At 36.3% G+C, this 18581-nt stretch overlaps 1 protein-coding gene across 1 annotated transcript in view; it reads left to right on the forward strand.

Annotated features, from left to right (window-relative positions):
• Positions 1 to 18581, forward strand: part of Malrd1 (MAM and LDL receptor class A domain containing 1) — a 463630-nt gene that overhangs the window by 250987 nt on the left and 194062 nt on the right. Inside the window, exon 16 of the mRNA XM_050152697.1 lies at positions 13997 to 14180. Within this exon, the coding sequence (XP_050008654.1) occupies positions 13997 to 14180 (184 nt within the window). The remainder of the gene's footprint in view (positions 1 to 13996; positions 14181 to 18581) is intronic.

The following is an 18581-nucleotide window of genomic DNA, read 5'->3' on the forward strand; positions in this document are numbered from 1 at the left end:
TACCTCACTCAGGATGGTGTTTTCTATTTCCATCCATTTGCCTGCAAACTTCAAGAAGTCCTTGTTTTTTACTGCTGAGTAGTACTCTAATATGTATATATTCCATACTTTCTTCACCCATTCTTCAATTGAAGGGCATCTAGGTTGTTTCCAGGTTCAGCTAGCTCTTATAACTCAAATTATCCCTTTCTATTAAACTATGTGCTGCCACAAGGCAGATTTTCTTCCTCTACACACTTCCCATGTTCTTCATGTACACTCTTTGCTCTGCAGCTCATGGTGTCTCCATCAACTCCACCCTTCCTCTCCCTAGCAGTTTCCCTGTCCTGACAATCCTGCCTAGCCATCTGCCAATCAGCTTTTATTAATGATGAGAGTAACAGATCTTTTCAGCGTATGAAATGATTATTCCACAGCACTTTTTAGCTTTAACATTCACTCACCTATGCAATTTGAATCCATTCAGATTTGTAAGTATAAGAATATTAAATGATGTGAATCATTGTGTGTGTGTGTGTGTGTGTGTGTGTGTGTGTGTGTGTGCTGGTACAGACCTATGTATGTCCTGTGCTTGGTGCTTCAGTCTCTGTCAGCTCTTATGCACCTTGCTTAGTTGATTCAGAGGGCCTTATTCTCCTGGTGTCCTCCAATCCCTCTGGCTCTTCCAGTCTTTTTACCTTCTCCTCTGTGGGATTCCCCCGGATCTGAGGGGACAGATTTAATAAATACTTCCATTTAGACTCTCTCTGCTGTAATGACTGGCCGTGGGTCTCTGAATATGTTCCCATCTGGAGAAAGCCTCTCTAATGTTGACTGGATAAAGCACTGATCTATGAGTATAGAGGAATAACATTAGGAGCGATTTCATTCTTACTTTTTTTCAACCAGCAGTGTTTGGTTTTACCCTAGGTCTCTGGGTTACCCAGTCTCTGGTTGTTAGTTATTTAAGCAGAGCCAGGCAAGGTCCTTGTATTTGTAGACCATAAACTGCCCTAGAGAAATCAACCAGTGTAATTTTGTAAAGTGCATCATTAAGGAAGTTTTAAATATTAAAGCAAATGGATGCTACATGAGTGTGACATAATAAAGTCTGAACATTCCAAAAAAAATCTATCAAGGGGTTGAATAAGAAAAAGGGAAAAGGTCAGGCATGAATAAAGATTTCTAGTCATAGCACTCCTATTATCCTTCTCCTTTGACCTTAAACTGACCCTAAGACTCATCAAATGTTTGAAAAAGAAACCTAAATAATTTATATTTCTTATAAACAGTCTGAAAGTCACTTTATAGTCTACACATTCACTTAAAAATGTAATTGTTGTTCTTTTCAGACACACATGCATATTGGATAGATTCACTATACATATCATTATTTATTGAACACCTACTACGTAAAAGCCACTATGCTTAGTACTATGTATCAGGTTCTTCCCATCATTTCATGTTTACCTAATGATTGAAGCAGATATCTGTTAATTAATCATGGTAGGGAGGATTGTATTATTTCACACTATAAAAAAGTAAGTATAGTATTGTGTATTCTTGAATTATGTATTAGGTACTTATGTCCTTGTTGAGGACACCGGTGAAGGCTTCCAAGAGGAAGTGTTGATTAAGCTGAAACATAAGTAGGAATAACTAGGTTCAGTTTGGTAAATCCCAAGAACATTTTGTATAGATGTCCAAAATTAGTGATGGGACATTAAAAGACTGATAAAGGGTGGCTTTAAGAGGAACGGGAAGAATGAAAAAAAGCTAGGTAGAGAATGAGGCTGGGAAACAACCTCTATGTCTTTTAAGTTGTAAATGCTTTTGTCGTGAACTTTATAGTTGAGTATTGCAGCTACATCACTCCCAACCATCAGTCCTCTTCTATTCCCTCCTATATTCCAACAAAATCTGACAAATTCATGAACTCTTCATAGTTATTATTGTTACATCTATGTACATCATATACATATGTACACACACATATGCACACTACTTACTGAGTCAGTTTAGCATGGCAATTTTATACATATGTCCATGGATGGCCACTTTTATCAACCTAAATCAGGTTTGGGGAGTCTGATGTCATGTGGCTTATTGTCAATCTACTTAAAACTCAGAAGAGTTTGGGGAAAAGTTTCTAGGAAACAATCGTTCCTATTTCAGTTGAGCAGTAGAGCTTAATTTGTGACTACTTAGAAACTCCTTTGCAAAGTACATGGACCTTCAGGGTGGGCTCTACAGTGAAAAGGCCGAAATACAGTGTAATCTATGACCAAAATATTATAGAGGCCAGCAGAACTAAAATACGTGTGACATCTCCACTAGGGTTGGGTTTTATTAAGTGAGATCTAAAGATCATAATCTAAGGAGGGAGCATCTGGAGATTTTGGTGAAGTCCGCCTCTCTAGCAAAGGGCGGGTGAGGTCTGCCTCCACAGAGAGCATAAAAGATATCAGGTCCTTAACAATGTGCAACCCCAGCCTTCCAGGTGGGAAACAGTGAATTTCTCCTCTGAGAGACCCCTGAATGTTTAAAGTTCCTGGTTCCCTACTGTTCTGTGGGCACAACGACCTTTGTGCCCCCAGCCATCTGTAGTTCTTCATCTATGGATGAGGCCATGTGGAGTTTTCTCCGAACGTGTTGGCATGTAAACCGATGCTGTCATTGTGGTGACTTTAATCAGGCAACCATAATAGTTAATATTTAATAGGTACATTTACCCTGTCATGTTCTAGAAACAAGACCAACCCAGACAACATTCTGAGCCTCAGGCTCTAACATAACAGTCTTTTCACCTTCTTTTCAGTATTTTTTTTGATCCTTCGGTTTAGGGATTGCCTTGTCTATGTATCAGTTGGGATTGGAAGCTCCACCATTTCTTATTCTCTACATTTTGAGCAGCTGTGGCTTTCTGTAGTAGTTCCTATCTGTTGCTAGTTGCTATAAGTACTTAGACTACAGTAGGAGATTTCATTGATTTAGGTTAGTGGCAATAGCAATTTCTTCTAGCAATAGTCAGTTTGTTAGGTTCACACTACCAGGTATAAATTCCCTCTTATCAAGAATACCTTAAGTTCAGTTATATAAGGTACAATAAATGAAAGAAATTCTTTAAAACTCCTATGAAACCTGTATTACTCTCAACCACATACACTATAAAGACATGACAACAAAGTTGCAAACTAAATACATCGAAAAGGTAGTCATTATAAGCAAATTGGCTTTACATAAGTCAATAAAATCTAATAAATCATATAAATTCATTTAAAAAACAGGTAATATCTGCTCATCTCAATAGATTCAGAAGAGATATTTCACAAATCCTAGCATGCCTTCGTGATAAAAGTCCCAAAGAGAGCAGGATTTGAGGTAGCATACCTCGGCACAGTAAAGCCTGCATGTAACAAATCAAATCCAATGTCATCCTAAATGGAGAAAAGCCCAAAGCATTCCCACTAAAGTCAAGGACAATATAGGACTATCTCCTTTACCCACTCGCATTTAATATAGAGTTTGAAGTACTAGCTAAAACAATGAGATGCAAGAAGGAGATCAAAAGAGGAGGGCGAGGAAGAGGAGAAAGAGGAAAAGGATGGTGTTCCAGAATCTGGCATCTCTGGTTGAGGAGTATCTTGAGGACACCTTGAGGGAATGATTAAAGGGGCACAGATATCAGGTACTGGGCTGTTTAATGTGAACATTCAACATATGATGATTCATTTTTACCTTTGTAGAAGAAAATAACAATCTTTTTCAACTATATTTGAAGATCAAAAGACATCTAGCATATTTGTATTATTGATTCTGATCATAAAAAATGAATATGAAGATGAAAAAGAAATTAACACCTCTCTGGCGAATGGAAAACACATAAATGTCATGTGTGAGACCATTGAGACTATTCTGGGTCATGTTAAGGATGTTCTTTTTAATGCCAAAGGAAGACCCTTTGAGGGATATTTTTCAGTCTTAAAATGGAAAAGCATATGCTTACCCATGTGTGGGAATATGTAAATTATATTTATCCTTGTGTGAATAGGAGAAAATAAAGATGTGTTATATATCATGTGAGGTTATGATGCTATATTTAGAAATCCTCAATATCACAGAAAGTTGGATTAAAATAAGCATGATCTAAAGAAATGATTTGTATAAGTCCAGCTTCATTAATTTTTATATTTTTCATTAAACTCCCCATTTCACTTGAGAGTCTTATTTTGGTTACAGGAACCTGTGAAGAATATTTTCACAAAATAAATTTTGGGGTTATAGATTTGCCCTTCCAGCAATAAAGTGAATATATTCTACCTAAAATAACTTCATAACAAACATAAAATGAATATTTCATAAAGTGTCTGTGGCCACACATCCAAACAAAGGATGCTTTGCTTTGCCTCCCACGTCTTAAAAAGACAGAAGCCACTAACTCCAGAATTCCCTCCAGATGTTTCCTAGTAGTTTGCAACAAGTTTCTGTGCAGATTATCTCATGTTTTACATGCACTAACTGCTCTTGGTTTCCATCTTATTTTTAATGAAAATGTCATTAACTTATACATAAACATTAAACATGTTTATGTATAGTTTAAAAAAAGTGTGTGACTTCTAAATTTCAGTACTTGTCAGTTTGCTTCAGTTGATTGATTAGATTTGTTTACGATTTGTTTTTGTTATGTGTATGGGAGTATGTCTGAATGTGTGTGTGTATATATATATATATATATATATATATATATATATATATATATATGAACCACACACATGCAGGTACCCATGGAAGCAAGAAGAAGGCATCAGAGTCCCTAAAACTGGAGTTGCAGGTGCTTGTGAGCTCCTCATGTGGCTGCTGGGAACCTCTGCAAGAGCAGTAATAGCTCTTTCTCACTGAGCCATCTTTCCAGACCAGTTCTCATCTCAAATGTTTGGAAGATCCTTTTCTGTTTAATAAATACAAATCATTCTTTTATATTTTCAAAAGATATTTTATTATAACTGTAGAGGATATATTTTTACCAGTAAGGTCATCTATATGAGCTGAATCATATTGTGTTCTAGTCTTCTCTGATAAATGAGGGTCAGTTTTGGTTTCTATGAGATGATTCAGTTGCATATTTATAAAGTGAATTTTATTTTGCTGTCATTTAGATTCAACATAATTCCAGCATAGTGTCCAATCTCTTGGGGTATTACAGATTTCATTATCATTTTGTCATTACTCTTGTTTAAAAATATTTAAAGTTTTCCCAGTTGATGAATTTAAAAAAAGGTTAAATCAAAAAGAATTTATGAACACACTAGATATACAAAATACGTTTTATTTAATTGTAATATTTGGAGGCTGTTCTCTCTGTGTTTATTATGTTAATTTGAGTTAAGGTAAGTAATTCTAATAGCTATTGCTTTCCCAGCTTTACAAATTTGATTTCATAGATCATAGATACTAATCAGATTACCATAAATATATTGTTAATAAATATCATATAATATATGTAAATAAGAAATATATTAAAACTTATTGAGTGATTTTTTTATCTTATACATATTGATATAATTTCATCAAAATAATAGAGGGATCATCTATATATTCTATGGTCATTCATTATTATCATCTAAAATCCAACTGCTTATATTTACCATTATAAAAATTAAAAATCTTCTCTAAAGTTCATACTTAAGATACAATATCTCAGTTTTACACCCAATGTTTAAAACTATTGTAGCATTTCTGTCCTCCTATACTCCTTCTGAGACTTTTCTTGTTTGGAATAATTTTTGCAGTTTTGAGAAATACTAGCCAATTACTTTGTATAATGTCATAAACACTGGAGCGTCTCAGCAACCCACAGTCAAAGGGTGAGAATTTAAACTCTATACCTTCATCAGCAAAATATCTCTGTTAATTTTTCAAAATTATTTGACATAGGATATTTGTCATTCAAATGAATGTCCCCAACTCATTTATTCAGTGTGTGGTTTATTTATATCTGTGAGGCTTCTTTATGTTTGTTGTTACCATACATTACAAAGCAATCGTATATGAGTTTTTTCAGTATTTTTCACACTCTGCGGGCTATAACTCTTCTGCTTTGCTTTTCTAACCCTGTGACACATCCCCCATCCATTTGGATCTTTATTTTGCCACTTTCTCACTTTCTGAAAAAATGTAAGACACATCAAGTTCAGGTACACACTTGGCCCAGGTCTAGTCTCTGCTGTCCCACTAAGATACGATACCCTTTCCTTAGAAGATAAGATATGTAATGAAGATCTCAGCACCAAGTATGCTCCTTGATGGTCTGATCTTATTCTTGTAGCTCAGGTGGTAGTGATAGAAGATACACACGGTTGTATATAAGTAATCTGCATACAGTTCTATGTACACACACATATATGTATATATATATAATTGTAAATACTTCTGTGTCATTATCTCTTTAGACTGATATAAACATAAGTTTATAGTATCTCTAAATGTGAGCCATTATCACACAAATCATTCAGATCTTCTCCAATATCTTTTTTGTAATCTTTTATTCAAATAGTAAGAAATTTACCCTATTTCTTACCTTTGCTTTCAAAATTTTAGTATAAAGTCCTTGCTTCTTTATGAACTTTATTAACCACAATACATTGCTGATGTGCAATTATTTTCCTTTTTCTTACAAATATATTTATTTACAAATTTATTATGTCTTTGAGTTTGCTATACACATCATTCATGCGTTTAGAGTGGTTTGTCAGACTGTAAATCATTTGGACTATTTAACTTCCTGAGTAATACATTGGGGTCATTTTAATACTGTTGTATTGCATGGGTTTTGATTGATGCCCAATGTCTTATGTTTACCCATTGTATTTAGTATTGCATAGAAATTTAGAATTGTATAAGAATGTATTTATAGGAAAGTTTTCCTGTTGTAAAAAGTACCCACTATAAATCACCTATACAGTTACCTTCTGATAACCCCAAACCTTTGGTTGTCAGAAAGCCTTTGCTAGCAGTGCAATTTTGAATCCTTTAATGTCTTGGCAGCTGCATTTGAGAGTGTTTACAAGGTAGAACAATGATTCTTCCAATACTGTAAATGCTATATGGGTAAGGGACACAGGCCACAGGCCATGGATATAGTATGGGTTTAAAATATTCAAGATTCTGTGTTCAATTCCCACCACCAAAATATGCACTAACTATTTGCAATGAATGTGTGATTGATTGTCCTCAATGTTCTGTGCCACAAAGAAAGGACAAGTGTGTCAGAAAACACAAGACCACAACTTTGTGACAAATTCTCTCAGTTTACCTTCATTTAAGGCAGCCTTAAGGGCACCTAATACAGTCCAAGTGTCGATAGAAATGTAGGGTCTGCTCAGGTGGAGGGAGACCAGATGCGTTTTCCGAAGTGTTTGGTTGCGGTAGAGTGGTTAATGATCAAGTGCTATCTTTCTTGCAAAACTTGCCCCTTTTCAGTGTTTTGACTACAAAGACCAATCAGGGCTCTTGGATTATTCAAACAATTTATTTTTCATATCTAACTGTATAGATGATGACAAATTGACACATTGTCAGCCTATGACTTCATGACTTCTTATTGCCCGACATTCCTAGGTATTCTGCAGTTTATATCCAAGTAATTTAATTTTTCTTAGCAGGAAACAAAGACATTGCTAAAATAGTTCATGAAAAGGTATGGTGGCTCAATAGATAGATAATTAAACAAGAGATTTAGGGTCTGTGAAAAGCTTTCAATTATGAATATGTCAGTGAGTAAAAAGAGGTATGTCTCAAATGGTTTAGGGTAAACTTTTCATTATTTGATGAAACTTTGTATATTTATATCAAATGTATCAGACTAGATCGCGGAGTTAATTTCTCTGTTAACACAACTTTAAATGGGAAGTGGCTTTATCTTCTTAGTGTTTCCCATTGTCTTTCTTTACCAGACATAAAAAATAAAGATTTATATGAGTCATGGAGGCAAACACCGTGTGCGGTCTTCTGTGCACATGACAATGTAATGTATTCTTAGCTTAAGAAATTGTTAAAATATAGGGAGTAATGTTTCTTTGACTTTTGAAATTTAACTAATTAATATATATATATGTATATATTACTTTTCTTTAATTAATTATTTTTAGGGATCTTGAATTAAAATCTATGTGTATACAAATATTATGCCCATGGCCAGTTAGTGGAAAAATTATGGGATGGATGTGAGTGGCATTAATCATACACCCTTAGAAAGAATTGAACTCAAGACATTAATAAATGAGTAGAGAAGCAAAGAACTTGGAGTTGATCACAAACCCACCTTGTAAAATTGTGTCTATGAGAGAGGGAGTCAGTATAGCAATTTGTTTTTGTGAACTCTATATTAGACTATTTAACTTCCACAGGGTATGCTCCATCTTATCCCCATTTCATTCAAGATTGTAGCATTGAAATCATCACTATATAAGCATTGTATGTTTTCTGAATAAACAAATGAGTATATAAGCATGTAAAAAGAAATATGCATTAAGGAAAAGAAATTGGCAATTATAGGAATAAGAATTGATGCTATATTCTAAGTTTATATGTATGTATGTATGTATATATATATATATGTATTAGAGTATATAAAGTGTTAGAATATATTGAAATGATAGCCTATGATAACCCATTATGGAAGATTCACAACATAATTAACTCTCATTTTCTATTTTTGTTCATGTAAAAATCAAAGTGCCTTGTTCAAGTCTCTTAGCCTTTTTTATTTTTAATAAAAGATTAGTTATAAAATTTAAGAAATGATTCATATTTTATTTACTAAGGGGATCACATGACTTTCTTTGATGTTATTTTTTGAAAACCCTTTTCAAGATTAGCACATCTCAAGAGTATTGTATGAGGTACAGAAGTGGATGCCTGGGAAAATGTTACAATTTATAAATTAAGACAGGCTTTCATCAATACCCTTGTTTCTGATATTCTTAAGTGTCAGAAAGATCCCCTCAGTTTAATCTTTAATTTAATTTATCATTCCTTTGATTCTCAATCACTAAAACATCACTGAGAGTCAAAGACTAACCTTGAAAAAATCTTTAGTTATGAGAAAGATGAAATCCCTAATCCCATCCCCTTTAATGCAGGTATCTCACAAGTCTCTTGGGATAATCATATATGAGAAAATTGTAGCAAAAGCTTTATCTATAAATTGCTATTTATTTTTCAAAATTAATTTTACATCAATGATACATAGTAACACCTTCTGTTTGTTTCCTCTAATACATAAAAATAACAATTTGATCAAGTATTTATATCTCCGCAGAATGGGGCATTGGATGTATGCATTAATTCTCATAAGCAAGAAATTGTAAATATATAACTCCTTTATATCCTTCTTCAGACATTTCTCTTTGTAAATTTCCCTATATCTTTTAAATACAAATAAGTCATATATTTCCTATCTGTGCATTATAAATTCATTTGAACATCATGCCCGCTTTTCTGGATGCTATTCCATTAAATGCTCAACTTTTTTGTTACTTGATTACTGTTGTAGATTATTATTTTAAGATGTGTCACATTTATTTATGTTGTGGAATATTTGTTTAATGATGCAAAGATGTGTTGCAATCCTTTATGCTGCATTTGTCTAACTCTGTGGAGCTGTTATTTTTTCTAAAACACATGATTGGTCTAATAAACAGTTGGATTGTCAATAGCAAGTCAGGAGAAAGGATAGGAGGGTCTGGCAGGAAGAGAAAATAAATAGGAAGAGAAGTCAGGGGAGAAAAAGATCGAGGAGCGGTATAAAGAAGAGGACACCCAGGGTCAGTCGCCAGCTACACAGTAAGCCATCGAATAAGAAGGAACGTAAGAAATAAAGATAAAATCGCAGATTCAAAACATAGACAGGACAATTTAAGTTAAGAAAAGCTGGCTAGAAACAAGCCAAGCTATGGGTAGGCATTCATAAACAAGAGGAAACCTTTGAGTGATTTATTTGGGAACTGAGTGGTGGCCTCTCCAAAGATCTAAGAAAAACTATTAGAAATTGCTATCCTCTGAGGCCACATTCTTTTTTTTTTTTTTCATGGACTATTATTTTTTTTTTCCTTTTTTTTTCTTTTTTTTTAAAATTTATTTATTAAATATTTCTGTCTCTTCCCCACCTCCGCCTCCCCTTTCCCTCCCCCTCCCCCAATCATGTCCCCCTCCCTCCCTCCCGTCCCGTGGGAAGTCCAAGGAAAACCCTCCTCTGTCCAGGTCTCGTAAGGTGAGCATCCAAACAGCCTAGGCTCCCACAAAGCCAATACATGCAATAGGATCAAAAACCCATTGCCATTGTTCTTGATGTCTCAGTAGTCCTCATTGTCCTCTATGTTCAGTGAGACCGGTTTTAACCCAGGCTTATTCAGACCCAGGTCAGCTGGCCTTGGTGAGTTCCCGATAGAGCATCTCCATTGTCTCAGTGTGGGTGCACCCCTCGCAGTCCTGCGTTCCTTGCTCATGTTCGCTCTCCTTCTGCTCCTGCTTTGGACCTTGAGATTTCAGTCCGGTGCTCCAATGTGGGTCTCTGTCTCTGTCTTCTTTCATCGCCTGATGAAGGTTAATGTTCAGGAGGATGCCTATATGTTTTTCTTTGGGTTCTCCTTATTTAGCTTCTCTAAGAACCCTAATTATAGGCTCAATGTCCTTTATTTATGGCTAGAAACCAAATATGAGTGAGTACATCCCATGTTCCTCTTTTTGGGTCTGGCTTACCTCACTCAGGATAGTGTTTTCTATTTCCATCCATTTGCCTGCAAACTTCAAATAGTCCTTGTTTTTTACTGCTGAGTAGTACTCTAATATGTATACATTCCATACTTTCTTCATCCATTCTTCAATTGAAGGGCATCTAGGTTGTTTCCAGGTTCTGGCTATTACAAACAATGCTGCTATGAACATAGTAGAGCATATATTTTTGTTGCATGATAAGGTGAGGCCACATTCTTATTGTGAAATAATCAGGGAAGAACAATGACAGAGCAGCAGGTAGTGCTGTGTGTTTGGATGCTAACCATAGGTGCAATGTGATGTCAACATTTTCTCCTTTGGTCAATATCTGTCATTGTGATCTATTAAATCATCCTGTCCCGTTTCTCTGTTGTTGCTATGATAAGATAACCTGAAAATAGCACCACAGAGAGAAAAGGTTTATTTTGCTTCAATTTCCAAGGGTACAGTTCATCCTACAGGCGAAATTGGGGCAACTGGAGCATGAACCAGCTCCTTACATTCACAATCCCATGCAGAGTGTGCTGAACCTGGTCAGCTCTCTCTCTCTCTTCATTTTTACTGTTCAGGATACAAACAAGGAACAGTGAGCAAATTTTCCCATCTCAGAACAGTCAAGATAAACTCCCCATAGGCATGCCTAGAAGCTGATATCCAGTTCTCCAGAAAAGCTCGAAACAAAACACTACAAAGCAGCATGCAAAAGCAAAGTCTTCTGCATCTCAACTGGGCTGTCTGTTAGCTTCATGTAGGTGTTGGTTTTTCCCACATTTTGATCATTACGGTTAGGGCGTATGTTAGATCACGATACAATTCTCTTTTTTTTTATACTTTTTCATTCAAAAATTTACACTTCCTCACCTCCTCCCATTTCCCTCCCGCTCCCCCACTCCCCTTCCTTCTTCCCCCTCCCTCCTTTAAGAGAGGGCAGGGTACCCTGCCCTGTGGGAAGTCCAAGGCCCTCCCCCCGCCCCTCCATCCAGGCCTAGGAAGCTGTGCATCCAAATGGACTAGGGTCTCAAAAAGCCAGCACATGCAGTAGAAACAGAATGCTATTATCGGTGGCTTCTCAGTCAGCCCCCATTGGCAGCCACAATCAGAGTCCGGTTTGATCACACGCTCAATTCAGTCCCGGTCCAGTTGGGTTTGATGAGCTCCCATTAGACCAGGCACACTGTCTCAGTGGGTGAACCAACCCCTCCCAGTCCTAACTTCCTTGCTTTTCTTCTTCCTCATTCTGCTCTTCAACTGGACCTTGGAAGGTCAGTCCATTGCTCTGATGAGGGTCTCTGTCTCTATCTCCATCCCACACCGACCAAAGATTCACAAGCTTAGAGAAGCCAAATAACAAGGTGAACCCAAAGAAAAACATATATAGATTCTCCTGGAAATTGGAAGCAAACAAGATCGCCTGGCAAAAGTTGGAAGCATGGGGGTGGGAGTAGGGGCGGAGGTGGGGATGAGAGAAGGGGAGAGTGGGAGAGAGAAGAGAGAAGGGAAAGACTGGGGAGAACTTGGGGGATTGGGAGGGTGGAGATGCAAGAAGGGCGAATATAGGAGCAGAAGATATCTACATTAAGGGAGCCAGTTTAGGGTTGGCAAAAGACTTGGCTCCAGAGGAGATCCTAGGTGTCCGTGGGGATGCAGCTAAGTCCTTGGGCAGCAGAGGAGAGGGTGCCTGAACTGGCCTTGCCCCCACTATCACACTGATGACTATCTCCAATATCATGATACAATTCTAGAAGCATTCACATATTAGCATGTTATCTACTTGAATCTATACTATTCTGAGAAAATATTTGGTTATGTCTTTTTAAATTAACCCTTAGCTTGAAGAATTATATCCTGAAATCAGTATAGCTGGTACACAGATACTTATAGTTTTGAAAAGTAAAAATACTTTGAGTGTGTAATAATAGGATATTTGAAATCTAACTGAGTTGGACAAGTATCACTTTCCTTTTTACTTCAACACGCTGCACAGAGATAACTGATTTCCCATTAATCCTTTGGCCTCTTGCTTTTTTCTCCGTCAGTGAATAAAGCTCTTTAGGAGGAATGTATAACCAGAATAATTAGTTATAATGTGTTAAAAGTAGAGATGAGGTGTTCAGAACTATAAACTCAGTAATCCCATAATTTCTTTCAATAAGAATCTGTCTTATATGTAAGGACAAGTGGATTTAACTGATGAGAGTACTGTCACGATAATATCTCTACATATACTCAAGCATGTTAACTGCTATGCCCACCAGTATTGCTTTGGGAAAACATGCGGATAGGCCAGCATGTCTGTTGGGCTGAGATAAGCAACAGCATGGATGCTCTCAGAGTTCAACTGTTTATACAAGTTTTCACATTTTTATTGATTCCTTGGGAATTTTGCATCCCAATTCCACTCATCTCCCAATGTTTCCATATCCTCCCCTCTCTCTCGTAGTGCTCCCCCCAGGAAAGATAAAAATGAATAAAAATAAGATAAAATGAATAATAATTAAAAGGAAATGAAAAACAATTTGCTTCTCTCTCTCTCTCTCTCTCTCTCTCTCTCTCTCTCTCTCTCTCTCTCTCTCTCTCTCTCTTTCCATTGCTTCTGCATGCATCTTAGTGATGTTGGGAACTGCTGTGTATCATGCAGTATACTCTTTCGTCCAAACAGCTTTACTTGCTAATGTTCACTGTGTCCAGAGGTGTTGGTCAGGTTCAAGGCCTCTGACTTTGCTAGGTCATCAAAACTAGATCCTCACTGAAACTCTTCTCAAATATCCTGTTGTTCCAAATCATGGTGGTCCTGCGACTAAGATTCTGCAGGATCAGTCTCTTCACACACCCCAGCAGGTCATATAGATGGGGTAGATTTGGGGGGGGGGTGACTACTCCAAATGCTGGATATGTGCCTGGGTGGAAGTTCAGTTGATCAGTCAGGAAGACAGCACTCTCAGCTGAGGGGCGGAGCCAGCTCTCCCAGGGTATCATGAGGGGTGGGGCAAACTTTCCCAAGTATGGGAGGCCAGCTCTCTTATTAGGGATGTAGTTAGCTTTCCCATGCTGTGGGTCATCAGGGTCCCTTATCTCAGGGCTGTGGAACTTCGGTCAGATTTCCTGGGGACGGGGGTGGGAGATGAGTGGGACTGGGATGCAAAATTCCCATTTTCATTGACTTAGAGCTCCAGTGCCATGCAATATTTCTTCTTATTCTTAAGGACCTTAGCTTCTCCACTAATGTGAACTTCTTTAATTTCAGACAGATAAAGGACTGTCAGAAGTATGGCAACAAAGCAAGCCAGACCCTGATAATCATTGGCAAAAGGCCACCATCCTGTTGGGAAAATTAAGGAATTTCAAGGTCATATTTCAAGGAATCAGAACAAAGGATCTAGGAGGTGGAGCTGCGATTGATGATATTGAATTCAAGAACTGCACAACTGGTGAGTCTCTGGGAAGCTTTCCCATCCAGAAACACACTTAGAGTGCCACTGTTTCCATCTTTTCTATATATTTATAAAATGTGTCATTCTGTGGCATATATATATATATATATATATATATATATATATATATATCTTAAAGTGACAAAAATAAGCCAGTTAAACAGATTAGAAACTGGCTGCCAATGCATGCATGAGAAATAAATTTAAGTTTACATCAAGCATAACCTTAGGAGGTTTTTAAATGCTGCTCCAGAATTAGACCTACATTCAGACAGAATTGTGACAGAATTCTGCAATCCTTTCTGACACATCTAAGTGTGAAGTCTAGCTACAGATTTTCTTTACAGAATTACCTAGTAAATGTCAAAACTAATTATGAATAAGTTTTTACAGTTTCAGTTTGCAAAACTGAAAAAAAAAAAGAGAAATTCTTTGGCTTGAGTTCCCAAACAGTCTTGTGTGATACATACTGCCAATGAAAGACATTCCTGTGGTTTTCTTTTCTTACCCACTTGGAAACAAGCCTCTGAGAGAGAAGAACAAATCCTGTATGTGAATTAATTTTCCTGTTGCTCTCATATTAAAATATCATTTCACCAGGGGAGTTAACACTGTGACTTTGGCATAAGTGATGTTATCTGCCCATGTTATGAGCGGGCCTGCCTTGTACTCCGGTTCATCAGAAACAAACCTTTTGAAACTTTGCCCCCCTGCCCATTATTTCTAGAAAAGGCAGTCACTCCTCAGTTGCCTGACATATGTACATGAAGAAAGGCTCCTTCACATGGTCCCTATGATCCCTGCCTGATAAGACTTGGAGATGTTTAGAGGCTGATGCTTCAATAAATAAAAGTACAGTTGCGCACAATAATAAAGAAGATAATCGTAATTGTGCTTCCTTAAATAACTTCTCTGTAAATTGCCTTGTAATATGTTGAATAAGGATCAAATTCATTTTAAAATAAGCCTGAAGAATGGCTCCATTAAGGAGTCTGTTTTAGCTCACAACTTGAAGTTTATGACTTTTTAGACAAGTTTATATAGAAACAAACACACATAGCAAAAGATAACAAAATTATAGCCCCATTTTTTTTTAGTTTTTTTTAAATGATCCAATACAAATCTCACAGAGTTAAATATCCATTCCATAACATGGGAAGAAGGAAGGGTATATACTGAAAAAGAAACGAATGGCCATCATTATAGTAAAAAAAAAAGTTCTTAATTTAGAGGGATATCTATTTCAATCAATTACAATTTAGGTACAATCATTCCCTAATTGTAAACATTCACCTGATACAGACCTTGCTATTAATCCTAAGTAGCATTTGTACCCAGTTCTGCAACAGGAGTCCTTGGCACCCACTTCCTCTCTGTTTCTTCTCTTAAATCAAGTGACATAATATTTTTTTGCCTTATTTTCTTACCTATAAAGTACCAATGATGATGTTCCTATCTTATACTATGCTCGTGCAGATTTAATTACTAACTCTAAATAATTTGTTTAAGGTATAGTTGGTGTCTTAATATTTGTTAGCTTGATAATTATATACAAACAACAGCGAAAGGCTGTTTTAGTGGTGAAAAAAATCTGTTCAACACTTACCATTTGATTCTCCTCCAGACCCTAGTTCCCACATGCTTAGCAACTATCTATTGGTTACAGAGGTTGAAAAAAATTCAATAAAATTCAGTGCATATCTCCTCGTAGCAGGGATGAGTGTGTGTCCCTTAATGTTCCAGCATGTGGATTTTTAAATTTCCCAGTTCATGGCATTGTTCTTGATTTTAACACACCTTAAACACTGTGTGTGTGTGTGTGTGTGTGTGTGTGTGTGTTACCTCTTGATAGTCTATTTCCAGGACCTCTCTGTAAACTGCCTCTAAGACACCCATAAACCTATGTTCTCAGGGTAAAAATCCAATAGCTATATAAATTATTTCTTTTTCTTCAGAAATTATAAAAATGCAAATGAGTCATTGCCAGCTTTTAGTTTAGGAAAAAGGAAAGAGAAATTTTAGGGTATAGAAAAATACTCCCATAAATCCATAAAATCTACTAAGGACAAAACGATCTATGTTATTTCTCTATAAATTCAGAATATTCAATCATATCATACCCACCAAATAATCCTGACTACAAAAGATCAAAACAATTTGAAAGAAAATGTTTGAAAATAGCACCAATTTTAGATGTCTAGGACATTGTCCCATACCTAATCTAAAGAAGAGACTTTTTTTGTTACTGTTTCATATCTGTTTTCCCCCTTAAAACCTATAGTTGAAACTCCTGACTATTCCTGGAAAAAGTAACTGATCTGAAATGTGAACAGGTAGAATGATGATCACACCTGCAACACCTTGGATTTACCTTGAGATTGGAGGTCATAAAGCAGTGATTACTCTATATAAGGTTCACAAATAAATAATTCCGTAAACAGAATCCAGTAGAATTTGATATTAAAACATAATCTCTACATTTTGTTTAAGTAGTAAGTTCTGTTTCTGCTCAGTGTATGAGTGTTGCTTCATTTTAAAATAAATATTGGGGTAGAAGAAAATGATCCTAAGTAGAAAAAGTAAATATCTCACTCCATTAAAATAATTAGAAATGACTTTTATTGTAAATAAAGAACAGCTACAGCATTTGTGACTTTATAATGTAAGGGTAAACAAAGTGAATTCATAAGTGGAAGGTGGATGAGTGGAAGAACAGATGGAAACTGTATCTATAGAGGTATTTGTACAATATAGAGAATTACCCCTGACGAGAGTAGTAAGAAAGATGCAATTTGAAGTTGCAGGTGTTAAAACTTAAATAAAAGTAGACGTCAATCATGGAGACATTTAGGGAAAGGATAACCTTGAGATAGGCAGATTTAAGCAAACACATTGCTAGTGCAGAATAACAATAGCTCATGGTGTATAGAATTTTGTCATCCAAAAACATGCTTGCTATGTATAAATAGACTCTCCTAGCAAGGGGACTAAGTAAGGTGATGCTAGAGGGAGTTTCTTAAGTGTAATTTTGACTCTCTAGAAGATTAAAAAAATTTCATAAATTTTTTAACTGCTGCATGTAAAAATAAGACATACCCTATAGAATCAGCTAGAGGATAAAGCAATCAATACAAACTGTGCACATTCGGTGCTAATACTTCATGTTAGCTACTCTACCTACACTAAATGATTAGTGACATTAGAATTAGTATTGTCATAATGCTTAAATTAACTCCCACAAACTCTGAAAGAAAAGTTACATAGGAATTACTCTGTTTGCCAGCTTGGTTATCTTTCTAATACTTAATGGTAGCTTCCATTGAGCTACTCTGTAAAAATCACATTGGTTACCTGGAGGTAAAAAGCAGTTATCTAGTGGTGACATATCTGGTGGTCAGTGTAAAATGATTATCAAGTTTTCTGAGTCCAATAAAACTATTCAAGGAGTACCAGGAAATGAATGTATTACAACCTAAGATGAAGAGGAACAAGCAAAGCCTAGGGTTTATGGCAGGACCAACATGGCAAGGGAAAGCTGTCCAGCACTGATGGATACTCATTGTAATTACACTTTCACAAACTGGCCCATAGCTGACAGTCAGGGGAATGGAGTCTACCTTGGCTTTTATTTTCCGAGGAAAAGGACACACTTGACAACAATGCAGCGGGATACTTGAGAAACCAGAGATGGAGCATGGAAAGTCCCAGCCCCTTCTCTCTTAACTTAGCTGGCTGCATTCTCAGCACCTTCTTCAGTTACCAGAGCTGACAGCAAGGGAGTGAGGCGAATAGGGAAGCCCTGTGGCCACCAAAATTACCCTCTTACAAAACCTTTGTCAGAGACTACAAAAGCTCTCAAAGGAAAATGTAATGTCAGACTTATCAGTGTTTACTAGAGAGGCACAATTTGTAATATTAGTTCAAGTACTATAAGGCAATGCAAATTCAAGCTTAATTTTTTTTGGTGTTCAAGTAATCTTCATTATTAGAGTTGCTCTATCTTTAGAAATATTAGGAAAACATTTTAGTAAGGGAATGGATGCAAAACTTTAACTCTTGAGCCAAATCCAGTTCTTTGAAAGTTTTGTTCTTGCTAGTGGTGGTGATAATGGAATTTCTTTTTCTTGAGATGTGTTTCAATGTGTAGCACAGGCTATCTTTGAACACAGTGCTACTGATTAATAAGTACCATATTGTTTATAGTTTATTACCACATCTGACAGAGATATTTATTTATTGTTCAGAAAATATTTTCAAGAACATCTCCTCTTCAGTTAGAGGAATTCACATGAGTAAATCTTACAAGCTTGCTGTCACAGCTAGAATGTGCCACTGGAAAAATGAAATGTTGATATCTTGTCTGCGAACTCCATTGCTATAGATTCATTTTAATAAAAT

Source organism: Alexandromys fortis, unplaced genomic scaffold (genome assembly GCF_014885135.2).
Source record: "Alexandromys fortis isolate MF-2015 unplaced genomic scaffold, M_Fortis_MF-2015_v1.1 scaffold_54, whole genome shotgun sequence".
NCBI lineage: Eukaryota > Metazoa > Chordata > Mammalia > Rodentia > Cricetidae > Alexandromys > Alexandromys fortis.